Consider the following 23115-nt stretch of genomic DNA (forward strand, 5'->3'; position numbering starts at 1 on the left):
CACACAGGTACACACAGACACACGCAGATACACACACACACAGATACACACAGACACACAGACACACGCAGATACACACACACAGGTACACACAGACACACGCAGATACACACACACACACAGATACACACAGACACACAGACACACGAAGATACACAGACACACACAGGTACACACAGACACACACAGGTACACACACACACACAGATACACACAGACACACGCAGATACACACACACAGACACAGATACACACACACAGACACACACAGATACACACAGACACACACACAGGTACACACACAGACACAGATACACACAGACACACGCAGATACACAGACACACACAGGTACACACAGACACACGCAGATACACAGACACACACAGGTACACACAGACACACGCAGACACACAGACACACACAGGTACACACAGACACACGCAGATACACACAGATACACACACAGATACACAGACACACACAGGTACACACAGACACACGCAGATACACAGACACACAGAGACACACAGGCACACAGATACACACAGATACACTCACAGATATACACACAGACACGGACACACAGAGATATATACAAATACACACACAGGTACAGACACACAGATACAGATATAGAGATACAGAGACACACACAGATACACAGATACACGGACACGTACAGAGATACACAGGCACAGATATACACACACAGATACGCACACGCAGACACACAGATACACAGATATACACACACAGATACACACGCAGACACAGATACACAGACACACACAGATACACACGCAGAGATACACAGATACATAGACACAGACATACACAGATACATGCACAGACACACAGATACAGACACAGAGACACACAGATGTACAAACACAGATACACAAATACACACACCCACAGACACACACAGATACAGGTACACACACAGATACACAGACGTGCAGACACACACAGATACACAGACACATAGAGACACACAGATACACACACACAGCGACAGTGGCCAGGTCCTGCACAGGAGTTGGCAGGAAGTGAGGGGCTGCATCCGCAGTGTAACAGCAGAGCTGAAAGAGGTCTCATGCCTTGTAACAAAGCACATTGCATAGCGACAGGGTGGGCCGGGGCTGCCCTGGGAGTAGGGATGGAGGACGACCTCAGCATGGCAGGCTCCAGAACACCCAAGTTCCCAGCCAGGGGCCTGACTGCCGGAAAGCCTGAGATCTCTGAGATCACATTTGCTGTCACGTGTGCAGACGCGTCAGTTCAGACCGCCGTGTGCATTAGGTGTGGACATGGCTGGCAAGCAGCCTGGACGGTGACCCCATCCTTGTGGGATGGTGGCGCCAGGGAACCCGTGACCACCGACGCACCAGTTCCTGTCCCAGAAATACTGTCTCATCCTGGCTCATCACTGCACCTGCTCCCCTCCCAGTGCCTCAGGGACACTGTTACAGGGCAGGGAGAGGCCAAGACACAGAGCCCGGGGGAGGCTCCCTGGGCAGGCAGAAGGCTCTTGGTGTGCACACGGATCTGTCAAAACGAGGGCTATGAAATGCCAGCAGGACAGCTGCCACCAAGCGTGTGGCTCTCTGTGCCTTGCAGGTCACAGTTCTTTGTGTAACTGCTGAATGTCTGGGGAGGGAGCAACCCTACCCCAGCTCCAGGGATAGGCCCTGAGTGGCCACAGTAATGGAGAAAACCCACTTCCATGCCAGGGACTGGCTTGGGTGAGCCAAATCTAAGTGTCCTAGCCCTGGAGGCAGCTGTGCGGTGATGAAGCCCCCAGCGCCGGGAGCAGACAGGCGCCCACACCCAGCACAGCCACATGCTCACTGTCTCCGGCTTCTTAGCTGACATCAGTCCGTCCCCTTGGTTGTCGGAGTCAGGGTCAGATGGGGTTTCATTTTCTGGTGGCGGAGAGTGAGTGCTGCCCACAGATGCATCAATGGAAGCCTGTGTGTGACTCCAATGCCAAACTTGCCTTCGAGGGGCACCGCGCTTCTTCAGTTAGAAGTGATTGGGGCCAGTCTCAGAAATGACATGGTTTCTCCTAAGCTGAGCATGAAGATTGGGGTCCCAAACGAGATATGATATCGAATTATACTTTTCTTGGCTGGCCCAGAAATTCCAGAAGGAAATCCCAAAATAAGGCCCCCGCTAAATGTTCTTCGCAAAAGAACAGCATCATCGGAATCAGATATAAAAGCAAAAGGTGGCTACTTCCAAGCAGAGGGCTGGGATGTGGTGTGGCTTTTGTGTGCATGTGTGTGCAAATTTTATGTCTGTGGGTGACCCAGTGAAGGCACCCTTGGCTTCTTGCCCTGGACAGGCAGTTGTGACTCAGAGGACAATGGTCCAGGAGAGTGAGAAGGCCTCAGAATTGGGCAGGCCTGAGGGTGCAGGGAAGGGCTGCTTCCCTGGACCACAGCATCCAGAGAGAAGAAAGCGCCTCCAGGCCCAGCCCTCCAGCCCCGTCATGGGGAAATCTGTCTGCAGCTTCCCTTTGTGAATACCTCCCCAGGGGTCCCCGGGGCCACCTGCTGTGCAGGCCTCTGCAGTCCCCAGTCTCTGCCTGTTCCTGCCATGGTTCAGCCCACAAACCCTATGCACCCGCCCCTGCCCGAAATTGGCTTGATTCAGCAAGCATTTTATCAAGCTCCCAGATCCCGCGGGTCTGGAATTCAGAAAGGCACAATGGAAACAGCTCATCTGCACCCCACTGCAGCCAGGGCAACGTGAAGGCCAGAAATGACTTGAGTCTGGAGGATCCGGAGGTGCACTTGCTCACTCTCGGGTGGGTCTGTCGGCTCCTCCATGTGGCCTCTGCACCAGCTCTTGGACTTCCTTACAGCATGGCAGCTGGGGCCCAAGAGACAGGAAATGGAAGTCACCAGTTCCTCAGGGCCCGTGCCCAGGACTGGCAGGCACCATTTCTGTCATATTCTATTGGCCAGTCAAGGAGCCCAAGGAAGGACACAGACACCAGTTCTTGAGGGGAGGAATGTCAAAGAACATTGGAGCCGTGTTTTTCGTTTTTGTTTTTGAGATGGAGTCTCGCTCTGTTGCCAGGGTGGAGTACAGTGGCGTGATCTTGGCTCACTGCAACCTCCACCTCCCAGGTTCAAGCAATTCTCCTGCCTCAGCCTCCTGAGAAGCTGAGACCACAGACAGGCGCCACCACGCCCAGCTAATTTTTGTATTTTTAGTAAAGACGGGGTTTCACTATGTTGGCCAGGATGGTCTCAATCACTTGACCGCCCACCTCGGCCTCCCAAAGTGCTGGGATTACAGGTGTGAACCACCGCACCAGCAGGAGCCATGTTTTAAAGTTACTACAGCCAAGGATGCAGGAGCTGAATAATGAGGGCTTGGTGCTAGCTTCTGAACTTAAATTCTGGACTTTAAAGGCATGTTTAAATGTAATGAGCTGTGGAGTCACAGGAACTCCCAGTCATTGCTGGTGGGACTGCAAGATGTATAGCCACTTTGGAAGACAGTTGGGCAGTTTCTTACAAAACTAAACACTCTTAGAATATGATGCAGCAACCAATGCTCCTTGATGTTTACCTAAATGATTCGAAAACTTACGTTCACACAAAACCTGCACCCGGGTGTTTATAGCAGTTTTATTTGTCATTGCCAAAACTTGGAAACAATCAAGATGCCTTTCAGGAGGGGAATGAATAAACAAACTAGGGTGCATCCAGACAATGGAATATTTATTATTCGGAGCTAAAAAGAAATGAGTTACCAAGCCATGAAAAGACACACAGGAGCCGGGCGCGGTGGCTCACGCCTGTAATCCCAGCACTTTGGGAGGCCGAGACGGGTGGATCACGAGGTCAGGAGATCGAGACCATCCTGGCCAAAACGGTGAAACCCCGTCTCTATTAAAAAATAGAAAAAAAAACTAGCGGGGCGAGGTGGCGGGCGCCTGTAGTCCCAGCTACTCGGGAGGCTGAGGCAGGAGAATGGCGGGAACCCGGGAGGCGGAGCTTGCAGTGAGCCGAGATTGCGCCACTGCACTCCAGCCTGGGCGACAGAGCAAGACTCTGTCTCAAAAAAAAAAAAAAAGAAAAAAAAGAAAAGACACACAGGAATCTTAAATGCAGATTACTAAGTAAAACAAGCCAATGTGAAAAGGCTACATACTGCCTGATTCCAACTAGACGACCTTCTAGAAAGGTCAAACTATGGAGACAGTATAAAGATCGGCGGCTGTCAGGGGCTAGTGGGGAGCGGAGGGATGACTTGGTGGAGGGGGTTTCAGGGCAGCGGCCCTAGTCTGTATGATACTGTAAGGCGGATACAGGGCATTAGACATTCGTGCAAACCCACAGAAGGCACTGCCCGAGCGAGCCCTGATGTAATCCAAGGCCTCTGGCTAATGCTGGTGTGTTGGTGTAACCCGTGGACCAAGCTGGTGGGCAGTGTGTGCAGTGGGGCAGGCTACATGTGTGGGATGGGTATATATGGGACTTCTCTCTACATCTGATTAATAACGTCTTTCTTTTAACGAATTAGAGGAAAATAGAAAGTCTCATTTGTGTGTGGGGGGAAAAATCAATTTTGAAAAGTGACTGGGATAGGCGGAAACTCCAGGACCAACTCAGGAATAAAAATGGTCATAAACTTCATCCTGAAGAGGGTGGATCCTGTGACCGGGAGGGGCCGACCCAAGTCCTTGGTGGTCCTGAGCTGAAGGCTCCACGGGGAGGGGCAGCCCTGGGTGGGAGGAGAATGGGGAGGCCAGGCCCATGGGGGTGGGAAGAAAGTGGGGTCCTGAGAGTTGGTGCTCCAGCGGGGAGCCAGGCTGGACACGGGAGTCTGCAGCTTGAGGGAGGAAGGTGCCTGCTGTTGATTCCGGATGTCGGGTAGTTGGTATCTGTGTGCGTGTGTGTTTCCATTTCCATTTGGATCCCATGAGAAATGAGGCCCAGGAGGTCCTGCAGACAAAAGCCCCCCACCCTTTGGAGCTGGCCTCCATGCAGAGTGGACCCCGTCACCTTGGTAAAACGATCTGTTTCATTTCTTGTTTTAGAGACGGGTCCCTCTGTGCAGCCCAGGCTGCAGGGAGGGGCGTGGTCACAGGGAGGGGCGTGGTCCCAGTTCACTGCAGCCCTGAGCGACTCCTTGTTTAAAGTGCAGACTGGTGGAGGGGTGAGGTCTGCGCGATTCGGCCTGGAGGACCCCGGTGTAGGACTCACTCTCCAGACTGGCTGCCGGCGGGCCTGGCCCTTCCTGACATCGTGGGCCACCGTGGCATGTCCCTGGCAGTGACCAGGGATGTCCTCAGGCCCCGACCCTCCTATCCAGGCCATCCAGGGCAGGCCTTTCGGGGGGGGGCCTTCCTTGTTCCAATTTTTCAGAGGCCCAGCGCTCTCCCTCCCCATCCTGCCCACCTGCCCAGCTCCACGCAGCGTGGGGAGGAGGATGGGGTGGGGAGAGGGTAGGGAATACGGTGTGTGTGTGTGTGTGTGTGTGTGTGTGTGTGTGAAGGTGCGTGTATGTGGCGGGGCCAAGATGTATGTGTTTGGGAGGTGTATGTGTGTGTCGGGATGTGTGTGTGATGGGCTGTATGTGAAGGATGTATGTGTGGGGGGATATATATGTATCTGTATAGGGTTTATGTGTGTGTGTGTGTGTTTGGGGGGGGTGTACGCCTGGGTGTGTTTTGGTGTATTTGTGTCTGGGGTGTGGGTAGGGGGAGGGTGTACGCATGGGTGTGTGTGCGACTCTGTGGGGTGTGGGCAGTATGGGGGTGTGTGTGCATGTGTGGGGGGTATGGGTGTGTGTGCGCACATGTGTGTGCCTGGTGTGTGTGGGGGGGGTGTGTGTGCATGTGTCTGGGGTGTGTGTGCGTGTGCATGTGTGTGGTGTGGGTGTGTGGGGTGTGTGTTTCTGGGGTGTGGGGTGTGTGCATGTGTGTGGAGTGTGTGTGGGGTATGTGTGGGGTGTGAGGGCGTGTGTGCATGTGTGTGCGTGTGTGGGGTGTGTGGGGGGTGTGTGTGGGGTGTGGGGTGTGTGTGTGCATGTGTGTGGGATGTGGGGTGTGTGTGCATGTGTCTAGGGTGTGGTGTGCGCGCGTGTGGTGTGGGTGCGTGTGTGTGGTGCGTGGGGTGTGTGTGCATCTGTGTGTGGTGTGGGTGTGTGCACGTGTGTGGGGTGTGGGATGTGTGTGCATCTGTGTGTAATGTGGGGGTGTGTGCATGCATGTGTGTCGGATGTGTGTGCATGTGTGTGGTGTGGGTGTGCGTGCATGTGTGTGGGGTGTGGGGATGTGTCTGCATGTGTGTGGGGTGTGTGCATGTGTGTGTGGGGTGTGGGGATGTGTGTGCATGTGTGTGGGGTGTGTGTGCATGTGTGTGGGGCGTGGGGGGTGTGTGCATGTGTGTGTGGGGTGTGGGGATGTGTCTGCATGTGTGTGGGGTGTGTGCATGTGTGTGGGGTGTGGGGGGTGTGTGCATGTGTGTGTGAGGTGTGGGGATGTGTGTGCATGTGTGTGGGGTGTGTGTGCATGTGTGTGGGGTGTGGGGGGTGTGTGCATGTGTGTGTGGGGTGTGGGGGGTGTGTGCATGTGTGTGTGGGTGTGGAGGTGTGTGTGTCCATGTGTGTTGGGGGGTGTGTGTGCGCATGTGTCTGAGGTCCGGGGAGCATATGCATGTGGTGGGGGTGCTGCCCCTCACTCCCTCGCCCAGGAGGAGGCTGTACCCAAGGCTCCAGCTGCCAGACTGGGCCAAGCCAAGAGCAAGGCTGAGCGGCTCCACCCGCGGGCTCCCGGGCTGGGACACGGGGTGTCACCGCAGTGCTGAGCGTCTGTGCTCTGAGACCTTGTCCCCAAGGGCTCCGGCCCCGCTCCGCGTCTGTCAGAGCACAGTGTTTTCCTGGTTTCTTCTTTGGCAAGTCAAGACAGCGCACAGTGCACGGAGGCCCGAAGCTCTCTCCGCTGCTCGCGGATTCCTGGTTAAACCTGAGCGTGAGCCGCGTTCTGGCTGAGGCCGGAAACAGCACGTGCGCCCGGCGGGGCCGCCCCCTCCCCCTCCTCCAACAGCCCGCGGCAGCCGCCGGGGCAGCCAGGGCCCAGCACAAAACGCCTTCCAGCGGCAGCAGCGCCGGAAAGCGCCTTCTGAGGTGCTGGATAAGCCTCGGCGCAGGGTCCCGCGCTCAGCCCACCCCGCCTGCCTCCGCGCCAGGGCCTGCCTGCTGGGTGGCCGCCTGCACCGGGCTGTCCCGGGCTGGGCACTCGCGCCGATCGCGCCTCGCTTGTGGACCCGCAGCGTGGGACGCAGAGCCAGGCCAGGCCGCACGGGCTGTGCACAAAGATATGCCCGAGAGGCGGGGAGAAGGCACAGCCCACCGGCTCAGTCCCGCAGGGAGGCAGTCCGCCCCCGGGGACAACGCGGGGACCCTATTCGGACACCACCAGAGGTTCCTGTGGGAGACGCTAAGGGTGCCCACGGTGTCGGCCACCATGTAAGGCTCTCCTGACTCTAAGCCGTTTGCAGTTTCGTGCACGTCAGAAGGGCGCAGCCACTGTCACCTCTATCAGCAGAAAAGCAAACATGAGACAGGAAACCACCCAATTAATCCACAATTCACAGTGCTGGTGAGCTTCCAAACAATTAATGTGACTGAAGTTTCCACTCCTAGCACAGATGGGTCGTCTGTCTTTTCTACAGTTTAATGGTTTCTGCTACGCACATTTATCTGTCAAAGTGAACTATGTAACTTCAGGCCGCAGAAGTTGGATGAGAGTAAAAAGTTAAACTGAAGGTGACATGGAACTGTCCGAGAGGGTCGTCTTGTCCACAAATGAAGAAGCTGTGGCTATAAAAATTACCACCCTTTTAAAACTTTTAATATTTATTTATTTATTTATTTTTTATTTATTGGAATGAAGTGCCCTCCAGTATTTAGTTAAAAAAAAAAAAGGCCGGGCGCGGTGCCTCAAGACACCTGTAATCCCAGCACTTTGGGAGGCCGAGGCGGATGGATCACGAGGTCAGGAAATCGAGACCATCCTGGCTAACACGGTGAAAACCCGTCTCTACTAAAAATACAAAAAATTAGCTGGTCGTGGTGGCAGCGCCTGTGGTCCCAGCTACTCGGGAGGCTGAGGCAGGAGAATGGCGTGAACCCAGGGGGCGGAGCTTGCAGTGAGCCGAGATGGTGCCACCGCACTCCAGCCTGGGCGACAGAGCGAGACTCCGTCTCGAAAAACAAACAAACAAAAAAACATAACACACGCCGTTGCTTCTAACTGCAGAGAGCAGAGGCAGCCCCGCAAGGCAGCTGCATGGGGGCCCCGCCTTGGTGCCTGCAGCCGGCCTCCCCTGGCACAGCTGCTTCCCTCTCAGGACTCTTACACTCTGCAAAGCTCTCAATCCTCAATCATTTTCGTCTGGGTTTTTAATAATTTTCATCTGGGTTTTACCTATCACATTGGGAATTACTAATGAAAATATTTAAAATATTGAATACATTTAAAATAAAAACAAACCCATGACTTAACATGGACACAATTTTGAAAAATTATTTTCCCAAAAAAAAAAAAAAGTGAGAATGGCATTAATACTTTTATTAGCCTCTTTAACTGTCTGGCTTAATGGAAGTGTAAACCAGAAAAAGTGGCCGGGCGCAGTGGCTCAAGCCTGCAATCCCAGCACTTGGGGAGGCCGAGGCGGGCGGATCACGAGGTCAGGAGATCGACACCATCCTGACTAACACGGTGAAACCCCGTCTCTCTAAAAATACAAAAAAAATAGCTGGGCATGGCGGCGGGCGCCTGTAGTCCCAGCTGCTCGGGAGGCTGAGGCAGGAGAATGGCATGAACCCAGGAGGTGGAGCTTGCAGTGAGTGGAGATCGTGCCACTGCACTCCAGCCTGGGCGACAGAGCAAGACTCCATCTCAAAAAAAAAAAAAAACAAAAAACAAAACAAAAAAAAAAACTGGGGTTTGAGACAGGCCTCAATCCATTTAGAGGCTGATTTTGCCACAGCTGAAGATGTGCCAGGGAAAGAGACACAAGCCACAGTAGGCTCTGTGTCCGGGGCTTTTTCCAAAGAGTTTTAAGGGTTTCAATATTTAAAGGGGAAAATGGCAGGAGGGGAAGGAGGAAAGAATAAAAAGGAGGGCGGGTAGGAAAAATGAGAGAAGTGGGGCACATCCTCGTGAGGCTTTGATGAGCGCTTGCTGACTCGCAGGGGGCATAGGAAGAGTCAATTACAAATTCGGCTCATGCTCAGTACATCTGCACTTTATGTCAGATAAAGTCAACCTAGAGTGGAGGAAGAAGTCAAATATGCATTGGTTTGGGAATGGGCGTACGGGCAATTTCTAGTGTCTAGTCCCTTACGGAGCAATGCGCTGTGACTTTACATTGTCCTTCAGGCACAGAATGAAAAGGCAGTTTCCCATGTGACTGTTTCCAAGCTCACCCTTTTCTTCTGGCCTAGTGAGCTTGCAGGTGGAGATTTTCCTTTCCTTTCACAGGAGACAGGTGAATTCTCATTTCTCTTTGTGCGTGCCCACATTGTGAGCTTTGTTGGTGGAAGGAGGTGAAGAAAATTTGGCCTCACAGAGATGTAGTAGGAGAGAGAGGCTCTCTTGGACACCCTGAAAAGGCCTCAGGAACTCCAGGGGTCCTCAGCCAGGACTTTGAGAACCCATGTTCTAGAGGCAGAAGGCATTTGCCAGCCTGATTTGGGGGTTGGCCAATGGAAAGTGGGTGGAGGGGACAGTGCAGCTCTGGGCCCTCTTACAACTGTGTCACCACCGTGATACACACGCCTGAAGCCAGAAGAGAGATGCGAAGCTAGAAGAGAGATGTGAAGCCTGGCAGCTCCTAACCGCAGGCCCAGAGCCCCTCAGCTGAGCCCAGCCCAGCCATGCCCAGAGCCCCTCAGCTGAGGCCAGCCCACCGCAGGCCCAGGGCCCCTCAGCTGAGCCCAGCCCACCGCAGGCCCAGGGCCCCTCAGCTGAGCCCAGCCCACCGCAGGCCCAGGGCCCCTCAGCTGAGGCCAGCCCAGCCCAGCCATGCGCGCGAGTGAGAAACGCTGATTCTCACCGACTTCAGGGGCAATTCTGTTACACCGCAAAAGCTGACAACAAAAAGGTTGGTGATATTAACAAAAATAATACCATACAGCTTATGGAAGTTTTGAGCTAAGCTGAAAATAGACTAATCCTGGCATTTACCAATTCTGTCCTGGAAAGGTTCCCAGAAAAAAAAATTCCCCTCTTTGGATCTTGTGTGTGAGTGCTAAACATTGTGTCCCTGAATAAACTGTCTCCCAACGTGAAACACATAGTTCCGCCTCAATCTGATACTGTTCAGCTCTCCTAGCCGGTTCGCAGTCCTACCCTTTGCAGACACGAGTGTGTGCCATACACAAGCAGCCCAAACCGTGTACCACGGCCGTCTGGACCGAAGACTCTCAGCTCAGGCCAAGGGAAGCAGAAGCTAAGGCTGTGCAGACACATGGGACTGGGGAGGAAGTCGGAGGAAACCCTGAAGGCTCCAGAGCCCTTCAGCCCCTGCCACCAGCTGGTCCCCTGGAAACTTCCATTCTCCTAATCACTTCTTTGTGACTTGAGTTTGGTTTCTGTAATCAAAAAAAATCTAAACTTGGCTGAAATCTCACTTACTGCTGTATCAAGGACTAACTGACTTTTTGGTTGCAGTATATCCCCTGGTGCTAGTCTAACTGGTTAAGAAAGCTCAGCCTACACTTTTATGACAGATGTTTTATTTATAGATAATTAAAATTTAGGCATATACATGACACAAACGTTATATATAGTACACTTTCCATGATAGAAGTTATGATGCTGTTCACAGAAAGGCCTCAATTCAGATGACATAATGCATATGCTAGAAGGGGACACCTGGGAGAGGGGACACCAAATGGCCTTCTGGTTTTTCATTTTGGTTTAAATATCCTCTGGATGCATTCAAGTAATACTGATCATTTCATGTTCAAAAGGCTTTTAATAAACAAATTCAGAGTAAAATTAATTGAAATATTTATAATAACGATTTGTTACACAGTTATTTCCAATATACAATCAAGACGACTCACGACACTTGAAAGAAAGGAGAAAGAAAAAAATCGATTGCACCCACAAGTAAAAAGGCTTTATTCATTTTGGGGATGCTGCAATTCGGTATTTATATAAACATTTACACACTGTGTAAACACAGTCCTACATGTAATGCAGCATTACGGGTGAGAAGACCCTTGGAAGTCGAGCGTCCACGGTGTTCCACGCGCACAGGCGGACCTTTCCACTGTCATTCCCAGCACGGCCAGTCAGTCTCTCCACCCCCTCCTCCCGCCTGGCTCGAGGACAGACGCTTCTCATCAGACACACCAGGCAGCCTACAGTCTACACAGCAGCGAGCGCTCTGCCGCCTGGCTCAGGCTTTCGTTTCACAAGGACGTTTCCCCATCTTAGTGTCCTGTTAAATAATCTTGCGTAGAGTCTGAAGCAAAGGAGTCGACATCCTCGTTATCTGAATCGTCGCTGCTGTCGTCGGCGGCCGGCTCTCCTGTAAGCGCGATGCGAGCATAGTCATCCGTGTCTATGGACTTGCAGAAGTGGATGGCGTACTTGAGCTTCTCCTCCAGCACCTGTTTGCAGGAATACCTGGGCAGCTTCAGCAAGAAGAAACAGGTGTAGGACTCAGGAAGGAAGTGGTCTGGAGGGTTGTATTTATCCAACACCTGTTGAGCAGAAATATGACGTGATCAGAAGCTGAACATGGCTGCAGTCTACTTTACTGTACTCATTAGGCTCTTTGTGCTCACAAAACCATGTATTTTGCTAAGAACAAAACAGCAGAAAACATAATCCAACCAACTTTAGGAGTAACAAGGTGCAACTAATTCCTAGAACCTGGAGTAAGAAACAGCACCTCACTATGGAGACGACGGCTCTCTACGGTCATCCCGGGAAGAGGGCCAGAGGACCACACCACCCCTATGGGCCCGGGGAGGCCTGGCAGGCGGAGGGCCAGGCACGTGATCATGGGAGAGCTCCTCACGAGTCTACCAGCCCAACTTTGACCACTACAGATTAAGATACTAAGAAACAGCAAGAATTATGGACAAAAACTAAGAATTACTGACCTTCTAAGATAAACTATGCATGCTTTCCAAGGTGACCCTGAAAGACGGCCACTTTTCTAACCCTGGTAGAGACGCAGGTCAGGCTCTGCTGGGCACATGCTGGGAACAGTGGACCCTATTGATCCATCCACGCAGGCACTGCTGTTACGGTCCCAACAGAGAGCGAGGGCATCAGGCCACCCCCTCTCAGTGACCCAGCAGGTCCGTCGAGCTTGTTTCTGACCACTGCCCACAGAGTTGGAACCCAAAGCGAAACCCTTGTTCTCAATCCTACGAGCAGCCTCATTTTTCTCAGCATCTAGCGTGTTACTTAGTGACTCACCTAATCCGACCAGATAACTGAGCGAGTGCTTTGCGTGTGTTTGAAACCTAGAGTGGGCTGACACAGCAGTGGTGTATTCTGGGGATGGCCAGATACATTTTTTTTTTTTTTTTTTTTTTTTTTGAGACGGAGTCTCGCGCTGTCACCCAGGCTGGAGTGCAGTGGCCGGATCTCAGCTCACTGCAAGCTCTGCCTCCCGGGTTCACGCCATTCTCCTGCCTCCGCCTCCCGAGTAGCTGGGACTACAGGCGTCCGCCACCTCGGCCGGCTAGTTTTTTGTATTTTTTAGTAGAGACGGGGTTTCACCGTGTTAACCAGGATGGTCTCGATCTCCTGACCTCGTGATCCGCCCGTCTCAGCCTCCCAAAGTGCTGGGATTACAGGCTTGAGCCACCGCGCCCGGCCCGGCCAGATACATTTTTAAAAAACAGGTAATCATACCCAAAACACATAATCATAACATTTTGAGCCTTCACATCAGAGAAGTTGGATGTTTTCCATTTTCATTTCTGTGAAGACACAAGAGGCCCATTCTTCCATGTGCTGCAGGACCGTGGGTGAGGACCTGGCCACCACTGGCCAACATCAGCCCAGGGCTGGCAAGCCCAGCCAGGAGCCTACCTGGATGACGAAGTCTCGGCCCCGGAAGTCGGCAATGGTCCTGGGCAGCCTCGTCCGGCCCCAGACGAAGCGAAGAAAGAGAGAGCGCTCTGTGTTGGAGAAGGACTCCATCACCTCCCAGAACCACTGGATCAGCGATGTGGAAGGCTCGATGCCTTTGTAGGTGGCCACCGACTTGAGCAGATGCAGGGGGATGTCAGGGCTGCCACACACCTGCAGGAGGATGTCCGTCAGGGCCGTGTGATGCTTCCCACCTGGCATTTCCGCAAGACTCCATCACGCTCCCTCTCTACACCAAGGCCTGTTTGGGGCAGGGAGAGGTCTGGGGGCTCTGGGTGGGCCCGCATACAGCCTCCTGCGGGCGGGTGGAGGGACGTGCTCAGAGTGCACTCCCTTCAGTCAACACACAGGGCAAGGCTCTGACTCTGAACTACTGTCACTGATTTGTGGGTCAGCAAGCAAAGGCAGCTGCAGGGCAGCCCCACCTGGGGGTCGGCATACCATCGTCTCCAGTTCGTAGCCGGTGAACAGTGACAGGAGGGGGACAGGCACAACGCGGGCCATCCCTTCCCGAACAGCAGCCACCTGCTCATCAAATTCATGGAGTCTGGAAGAAAAAGCTCACTTTACACTTCTGTCTTCGGTGACACTGACTTTGTTCTGCTCACACCAATCCTTGGCACGCAGCACTGCGGCCGCACACTTCCCAGCTGGGAGGACAGAGCACCAGCTCCAGATGGCATGAGCATGCTTAGCAGCTCAGCACTGCAGAACTTCTCCCGACACTCGGCTCATCTCGTCCGGCAGATGGGGTACAGCCTAATGACCACCCACAGCTATGCACACCCCAAGCCACCACTCTCAGTATCCACCGGATACCCCAGGAGAAGCCAGCACCAAGAGGGGAAAGACGCGTACCCGCCACAGGCCCGAGACACCACGCTGACCCACGGCAGACACGATACGGGGGACGGCACCACCCAGGACACCTGCCAGGACTACCCCCACCAGAGCCCACAGGGCACACCCACCACATGGGGCCTCATCCAGACACTCTCAGGTGCTTCCAGGGCACATGGGACAAGCAGTGGAAACTGTGGGTGGTGGTAATGACCTGCCAAGCCTGAATCACGGCGCCCAAAGGTCTGTGCACAGTCACACCTGGACACCTGGCAAAGGCTGCTCTGTGTCACTCACGCAGCCTGGAGGGGGTCGAGACAGCCCCAGACCCAGCCCTGTCCCAAGGAAGCCAACAAAGAAAGCACACAGGGCAAAAACTACGGCCTCCTCAGGTGCAGTGACCCAAATGGGTGGATTTTGTTGATCTTGGTATTCTGGTTAGAGCTAGGAGTAATGAACACCGACCCTGATCACAGAATAAGCTTCACACCCACAGATCAGCAATAGTTGCAGCCAAATCCATTACTGTACTGTGGACGACACTCCTAAAAACACACGTCCATGCAACCATTTTCTGCTACTTTTGCTATCTGTGTCAATGCAACAGAGACAGACGACCACCAACCTGTAGTTTATCGCCAGCCGCACGTACTCCGCGCGGTTGTCCAGGGTGATGTGCGTGTGCTTGGAGCTCAGCTGGATGTCCTGGCCGCTGGCGCTCGGCACCGTGAAGGGCAGGCTCATGGCCTCAAACTCCTCCGAGGTGGCTTCATTGTCTCGGATGTACATGAGTCCAGGAATAAAATCTTTATCAACCTTTTAAGGAGAAAAAGCAAGCCCATGTGTCGACTCAGGGCTCGTCTCCACCCCAGATCCCAGTCCACCAGCACACTCTGTCAAGCAGGAGCCGGGGTCAGCCTCAAGTGCATCTCGAGGCTGCAAGTACACAGCACACACCAAGACAGAAGAGGAGCAACGAGAGAGTACTTCACCCAAGGAGCTGAACAAAGAATTCACAGTTCAGTCAAGTGCTTAAAACTAACCACTGAGAAAGTTACAGCAACTGGCTAGCAAGGATTCCCGCCCTGCAGCCGAGGCACGACACAGCCACAAGGGATGAGCTGGCTGTGGTCGCCCCAGGACAGAGCCTCCTGTGCAAGCCTGACTTGCAGCCCCCCGGCTTCCCAAAAGCTCAGCTTCTTCACAGGGGAGGCAGTGAGCTTCCTTATCTGACAAGACAGTGTATGTTACAAAACACCAGAAAGCAGATCATCTATTTTTTTGGCTACTCAAAGATGGCCCGCAGCCAGGAGCCTCTGCGTCACCTGGGCACCAAGTTAGGCCGGAATTCACAGCCTGACCAGGCCCGCAGAACAGACTGTGCTTGTTACCTCACTGAGGTCCGCAATGGTGAGGCTCATCCCAGCCAGCTGCTTCCAGACAGGTTCAGCCAGGTTGAGGCTTAGGGGACTCCCGGTTCGGATGGCAATGCCCAGCAGCACACCTGATCATTCAGGACACAAGTGACAGAGGACACTTGAAAAGGATGACAGAACTTCCCGTTCACTCACACACGCCACTGGCAGCAGCTCCACACTGAGGCCTCAGAACCTTCTGAAGCAGTAACACCCAACTCATAGGTCTAGGCCCTTCCTCAAGACCATCTGTCCTCCTCTACATCTGTCATTCCCTTTTGTGCCTATAAGCCTCTAACTCTTCACATCCCTTCTGCACACACATTAGTTTAAGCCCCACAGAGGCCAATTCTTCTTCTTCTGACAGCAAAGAGCTGGAACTTCCCCAGGGGAGTGTCCTCCAGGGAGCTACGGCCCCGCCCAGGAGGTGCAGGCGTGGTGGGACGCACAGCCGAGGACTCTGCACACCCTCGGTGGGACAGGAGGGGACAGGAGGGAGGGACTGGCCAGCGGTGAAGACCTCACCCCTCTCTGATCCCGTCTCAGGTAAACACGGAAGACGAAGAAACAGACTCTCACATTTTCCGAGTGCTCAAGGCCGTCTCCAGTCCTCAGCACGTGGCCAGGGCCTGCTGGCTCTGCCAGCGCCTGTAACTACGCACAGAGCTTCCAACGGTCCGCCACCGTCAGGGCCTCAGTGCTAGGCACGGAAGTCCACAGCACACCTTGTTCGCTTCCACAATGTGGGTGAAATGCACGATCAACATGAAAAGTCTTTTCTTTTTTTTTTTTTGTGGATACGGAGTGTCGCCCAGGGCGGAGTGCAGTGGCGCGATCTCAGCTCACTGCAACCTCTGCCTCCTGGGTTCAAGCGATTCTCCTGCCTCACCCTCCTGAGTAGCTGGGACTACAGGTGCGTGCCACCACAGCCAGCTAATTTTTTTTTTTTTTTTTTGTATTTTTAGTAGAGACAAGGTTTCACCATACTGGTCAGGCTGGTCTCGAACTCCCGACCTCACGCAATCCACCAGCCTCAGCCTCCCAAAGTGCTAGGCTTATAGGCGTGAGCCACCTGCGCCTGGCTCTAAAAGTCATTTTTATTGGTAACATTTTATTAGTTTTTAGTCTCAAAAACTAAACGCAGATATTCAAGATATCTACTGTCACTCCTCAGACAGACAGTACACTTTAACTCAAGAGCAGGCACAGGGCACAGCAACCCAGTTCAAGCGGCCGAGCAGCTCACCCAGGAAGCGGAACATGCTGCTGTGCACAGGTGCTCTGGCGGCCGGGCTGAGCAGGTAGCAGTCTCGGTTGGCCCCAGACTCATCCCTCCCATTGGGTGTCACGATCAGCAGGGGTGTGAGTCCGTTCTGCAGCTCCTCACAGATCTCAGCTATGGACTCACTGTAGCCACCCCCACAGTCATCCACAGATTCACCTGCAGGGAAGAAGCAGCCACTCGAGGTCCCCTCACACAGTCCTGTGTGAAGACCCCCAATGCTCCCGCACCATGTGGCCTCTGTGCTCCCCGTGGGCTCAGGCGACCACTGCCGGGGACACAGGTGCTCCAGCGCGCCCAGCAAGTTCTCACCCACAAACTTGACTTTCCAGACACGGTGAGGAAGGAGGAGGCTGTCGGGACCAAAGGAGCTCATCTTAGCACACATCTGCCCAAAGACAGACTTGGTGCCGTCAGGGCCAGCCAGCCCACCTTTGCTCCTTGATCGTTTGACCTGGAGAGGAGAAAGCAAGCAAGCGTGAGGCCACTGCCGCAGCAGGAAACACACAGCCGGGGACACGCGGAGCTGGCGAGTGCATGAGGAGGAGGCACTGTGCATGGGCCCCTCCCTGGTCACGCACCTGCTTGCAGACCCCGCCATCCAGGGCACTCGACTCTGAACACCCGAGACCGCTGCCCTCACCCCATTGGGCATGTCGCCAGTGATATGCCCAGCAGCCCCTAGGACTAGCGTGTCTGAACAAACACACCTTCCAACATGACACACACTACCACCACGTCTACAGCTGCGGCCTAGCAGCATCACCTTGGCGTGGACCATTCTCACACCCTATGCACTGCCACCACTTCACCATCTTGCCATGACCTCAGGAAATAAGACACCAGGAACTCCAAAAGCAGCTCTCCCAGATCAGAACAGACTCCCGGCACTCAAAGATTCAACCCAATGCCCCTGAACTGAAGCAGATACAGTGAGTACCTCGGCTGGGACCAGGCCTTTCCCATATCCACTTCCACCCATCCACTTCCACCCATCCCACTTCCAAGCCTCGGGGCCACTCAGCCTCCCCAACACAGACAGTCACTCTCGTTGCCCATCCTTCTCATCCTAAGCTACAATTTCCAAAGGCTCAGGGGACTCCAATTCCCAGACATCAAGGCAGGAGCCATAGGGCCCCTGCCACAGCGGGACCTCGGGGCATCGGAGGGCGGGTGGCCGAGGCTGTGCATCAGAATCATCTGAGAAGCCCAGTCTGGAAGCATGTCAAAAAGAAAAATTGAAGAAAAAATGGTCCTGAGAATGTATTTTGATGACTCCTCCAGTGAAACTCTCTTTATCTTTAGCTCACATAAAGTTGAGTTTAAACCACTTACAGCACAGGCTGCCATAACCAAGACTAAAAATACAAGAAGAAAGACAGAAGCCACAGCTGCCTGTAGAATGAACTTGTCTGCGTGCCACACATTCGGCTAGGTGTTCACAGATGTGAGTTCCTGGAAACTCGCAGCAGCTTTTTAAGGCTCCATCATGCCCAGAGGAGACTGGGCTACCAGAAAAGAACAGGACATGTCCTACGTCACGGCAGCCGTGTGACAGGACAGGTACACCCAGCTCCCCAAAGCCCACGGGGCTGCCTCTTCTCCGCGACAGCACCCACTGGTAGAGAATGTCTGTGCTCAGAGGCTGCAGAAAACAGCAGCCATGATCCTGGAAGGAGACAGGCTCCTGTGGGACAGCACTTTCTCTGCTCAATAGAAACACACATGATTTTAACTGTCTTTAATCTGAAGTCCCTAAATTTTCAGAAATGTGCATGTAATAATTCTGTAATAAATTTTTAAGTGTAAAAAAGTTTTTAGGTACTGACGTTCAGATCCTGCTATAAAACTAAATAAAATTCCCAACAAACAAAACCCTTCAGTAAGATGATCTGTGTTCTGGCGTCTCCGAAACTTTCCACAGACAGCTGCGAGAGCCCCTCCCATGGCATCCCCTCGGGAGGCGTGCCCCTGAGCGCATCGTCACAGCCGTGGGGTGGCGGGACGGAGGTGCCTGTGCAGCCTTCCTGGCTCCGTGCTGGTGTCCTGTGCACACCTTGAATTCATAGAATGTTTTTCTCCATGTTCATTTTTGGGCAGAAAATCACTTCTATTTCCACACGTGTAGAAAATTTCCTCTCTTCGGGAGGGGCATGCTACCCTGAACGGGAAGGAGCCATCCATGGCACCCGGGGCCGTGGCTGAGCCACAGCAGCCCCCAGACGTCAATCCACATTGCACACTAGGCTGAAGGGTGTTTATCTGATTCTTAGGAAGGCCTGATGCCGGGCGTGGCGGCTCACGCCTATAATACCAGCACTTTGGGAGGCCAAGGCGGGAGGATCACCTGAGGTCAGGAGTTCGGGACCAGCCTGGCCAACATGGTGAAACCCTGTCTCTGCTAAAAATACAAAAAAAAATTAGCCAGGCATGGTGGCGCACGCCTGTAATCTCAGCTTCTTGGGAGGCTGAGGCAGGAGAATCGCTTGAGCCCGGGAGGTGGAGGCTGCAGTGAGCCGAGATCGCGCCACTGCACTGCACCCTAGCCTGGGCGACAGAGCGAGACTCTGTCTCAAAAAAAAAAAAAAAAAAAAAAGGCCTGATATAAGTTGCTTTTTGTTTGCTTTGAGATGGTGTCTAGCTCTGTCGCCCAGACTGGAATACACCAGTATGATCTCGGCTCACTACAACCTCTGCCTCCCAGGCTCAAGCGATCCCCCTGCCTCAGCCTCCTGAATAGCCGGGACTACAGGCACCCACCACCACACCAGGCTAATTTTTGTACTTTTTGTAGAGACGGGGTTTCACCATGTTGCCCAGGCTGGTCTCAAACTCCTAGGCTCAAGCAATCCATCCACTTCAGCCTCCCAAAGTGCTGGGATTACAGGCATGAGCCACCACGCGCGGCCAGAAGGACTAATATAAATTTGTTTGCCATTTACCCAGTTTGTTTTTTCAATTGCATACTGAATGAACATTTTTGTAACACAAGCTGGGGATAGCAAGATGCGTAGGAAAGAGGCGTTCAGCATGTAATGACTTCTCAAAAATTTCAGATGATACAAAGACAGAAATAAGGGTGCCTAACCTGCATCCTAGTTTATCAAAGCTTCGCTGATGCTCAGAGCCCCCCCAGGCTTGAAGAGGGGGCTTGAACACCCACCCTGAGAGCCCCTGGCCCAAAACGCCTGCATGCGGTTTTGAGGGAGGTGCAAGTTGAGACGTACTCAATCGCTGGGGTCAGACGATGCAGAAGCCATCGGCTGGCCTTTCTTACAAGCTGTGATGTTTATGATGCACAGTAAACTGAAGCGATCATCCAACGTAGGGAAATAAAAGCTTTTTTATGAACCTAGTTAAACTATTTATTTGAGGACATGACTGACATACAGTTTAGCATTAAACACTCTGACGTCAGTGAAGAGACCAGTTCCATCAGTGTGGTCACATGAGCTGTCCAACAAAGGACAAGAGTCTGGTGTCTTAATCCAACATGCCCCCAAATATAACTCTGAAACAATTTCTAGTCATGTAATCAACATCAGGGTAAAAATCATGTGCTAATACAAAGGTACAGGAACAAAGAATTTGTTCTTCGTGGCTCTCTGTGTCTGATCCAAGAGACGAGGCCAGTTTCATTTGAGCATTAAATGTCAAGTTCTGCACGCTATCATCATCAGGGGCTGAGGCTCCTCTTTGTAACTGTGAGTTTATGTAGACTTGAAGCAGTATAAACTTACAAACGGTCTACTAGTCGTTTCTTTGACCACTACCCATGAGACATATTAGTAACTCTGGCCTATGACACTGGCAAAGAAAACTACCAGTGGGGGGAGGGTGTGAGGATAGTGGGAGCATGAACTGTTACAACCTATAATCAGATGTATCATCAAACTATCACTGGGCCTGTGACCCACTCCACTTCTCAGAACTTAACAAAAGGGGCAACCGAAGACACACCCAGATAGCCCTGCCTGTACCACAGAAAAGTGGGCATGGCCCCCTAGCACCATCAGAGAAATCTAACAGAGTAAACCAGGACACACCTCTGCAAGAGAGGAGCAGGCTGCAGGCAGCTGCCAAACACAAGCTGCCCCACAGCCCTATTCCATGGCAGGGAGGAGCGCAGCAAATTTTAAAAGGCAGTGATCCTGCTTTGGCTGTAACAAACAGACACACACCTCCCAATGTAACAGCAGCGGTTATCATCATGCAGTGGGAAGAGGGCTGATTTTATTTTCCCCATTCTTGCTGACCTGTGTTTGTGCTTTTGGACTATCTGAGATAAATCTTCATTACTTCTATATAAAGAAACACACTGACATTCCTGGAAGGCCCAGCACATCACATACAGGAAGCCCACAAAAAGGAAGGTGGCACCTGCTCTTTAAAGTTGGGGTGCACGGGATGGCAGGCTACCAGCGCTCTCGTCCCAGCCCAGGCACCCACGAAAGCATCACTTCTAAGGCTGTCAGGCCACAAGAAAAGCACAGGACATGTCTCTCCATGCGCTACCTGGATGCGGTTCAGCTCCACAACAGGACCGTGCTGACGATCGCGCACCATGGTTGCTTGCACTACTTTTCGGAAAGCTGCCTCCTAAAACACATCAAACAGACAAAATTTACAATCTGATACAGAAAGCATCACTCCTGGAGAAATCATGACATAGTTTTGTTTAAGATCTGATTGGAAGAAGACCTTAAGAACAGAAAACTGCCAGCTCCCTTTTCTCAAGCTGTGAGGGTGCAGGGGACCAGGCTGGCACTGAAACGCACAGTGACACAAGTCAGGGCAGGCAGTGCCAATGGCCAGGCAAGAGGCAGGTCCCTCAGGAAACTACCTCCACCCACCAGCGTGCCAGAGGCTGGAAGAGCCCAGCACATGCAGGGTGCAGAACAGGGAGGGCTGGGCCTGGCGAGCACCTGCTCTGACTCAGGTCTCGAAGTCAAGATTTCCCCGCCAAACATTAAGTCCACCAGTGGCAGGGACTGATGTTAAACCACTGACTGCCACACAGCAGCCACAGGGCCAGGGAGTGCCGTGGAGCCAACCAGAGGTCCTCGCTGTGAACACACTGAAAGAAATTGGGAGCGCCCAGGGTGAAGACAGCAGGGCGTGGTCAAACATGAGCGCCACAGTGAGGACCCAGCCTTTACCCAGGTGGGAGCAGGTCGGCCGTGCCCATGGGGAAAGGGTGCAGGATATAGCAAGCAGCCGTGACAATGGAAACGGAGGAGACAGGTCAGCAGGGGTCTCAGCTCTCTTGGCCAAGTGGCCAATTGTGCCTTCTTTCAGTTAGGGGTGGGTTGTGGGAGCACAAGGGTCCCTCAGTGGAGGCTGAGCCCTTGCCCAGTTCAAAGGCTAAGAACAAGCTGCTCCAAGGCAGGAGGTGAGGGCCCTAAGCGCCAGAGGAGACCCGGAACAGGCATCCTGGAGGCACCTCAGCCCCACGCCTCTTGCACAGCCCAGACTCATCCTGCCCCCACGGGCCCTGCCTGGACCCCAGGGGAGCTCCCCCTCCACAGGAGCACTCCCCTCTCCTCCCAGTTACCAGCCCGCCCACCTTCCTGGAGAGTCCCTTTTGGTGCTCTGGACCGGGAGTAGTAACACCCACTCTCTGAGGCCGATCCTCACCACACCCAGGACCAGAACCGAGGCTGCCTGCACATTCCCTGACCAGAGGTCCCTTTCAGATGCCCTCAGCACTCCCCTGATCTTCAGCAGCCTCAGCAGGAGCCAGACACTGCTGCCCACCGCTCCCCTACCACACACCAGCTCCCACCCATGCCCTGCTCACAGCCTGCACAACACTCGTACAGGGCCAGGTGGGACATGCCCCTCCTCTCACCATTTTTCTCCCTGCAAAGAAAGGTTTTTTACCTCTGCACTGCCTATTATCATCACAACTTTGAAGGATTAAAAAAAGAAGGCAAAATTAATTAATTGCTACTTTTTATTATTGAATAGTAATTGAAATTACATTTCCTATCCATTTTACCTGCCTACGATTTCTTCTGCCTCTCTCATCAGAGAGATGATCTTTCCATTAAACACAAGCCTCATCACCTCCACCCTCAGGCACACATGAAAGTAAAATGAATGCCCCAGTCCCGTTCAGCAGAAATCGTTCTAGTCAAGTGGAAACAAAACCAGTCTTTAAAAAGTAACCTGCTGGGACAGGACTCCAAAACATCTCAATGTTATTAAATCACTAAGAATGGGCCATGATATCTGACAACAAAACATATCACAGAATCCCAGTCAGGATTAGTGTTCCTCAATCCAATTCTGAAGCTCCTCCCCACACAGAGATGCCCCTGCCGTAGGATCATTAGCCCCTTCGAGATCCTCTCGTCAAGCTGCTTGCCAGAAACTAACCCAACCTCTAGAAAGCTCCAATTATTAGCAACATCTACAGGTC

At 53.0% G+C, this 23115-nt stretch overlaps 1 protein-coding gene across 1 annotated transcript in view; it reads right to left on the reverse strand.

Annotated features, from left to right (window-relative positions):
* Positions 1–11135: 11135 nt before the first annotated feature.
* Positions 11136–23115, reverse strand: part of LOC105497431 (HECT and RLD domain containing E3 ubiquitin protein ligase 2) — a 222446-nt gene continuing 210466 nt past the window's right edge. Inside the window, exons 86-93 of the mRNA XM_071067311.1 lie at positions 21207–21290; positions 17004–17145; positions 16656–16850; positions 15386–15498; positions 14620–14810; positions 13596–13701; positions 13095–13307; positions 11136–11746 (exon numbers count right to left, since the gene is read on the reverse strand). Coding sequence (XP_070923412.1) covers positions 11474–11746; positions 13095–13307; positions 13596–13701; positions 14620–14810; positions 15386–15498; positions 16656–16850; positions 17004–17145; positions 21207–21290 — 1317 coding nt within the window. The 3' untranslated portion in view covers positions 11136–11473. The remainder of the gene's footprint in view (positions 11747–13094; positions 13308–13595; positions 13702–14619; positions 14811–15385; positions 15499–16655; positions 16851–17003; positions 17146–21206; positions 21291–23115) is intronic.

Source organism: Macaca nemestrina, chromosome 7, assembly GCF_043159975.1.
Source record: "Macaca nemestrina isolate mMacNem1 chromosome 7, mMacNem.hap1, whole genome shotgun sequence".
Classification (NCBI taxonomy): Eukaryota; Metazoa; Chordata; class Mammalia; order Primates; family Cercopithecidae; genus Macaca; species Macaca nemestrina.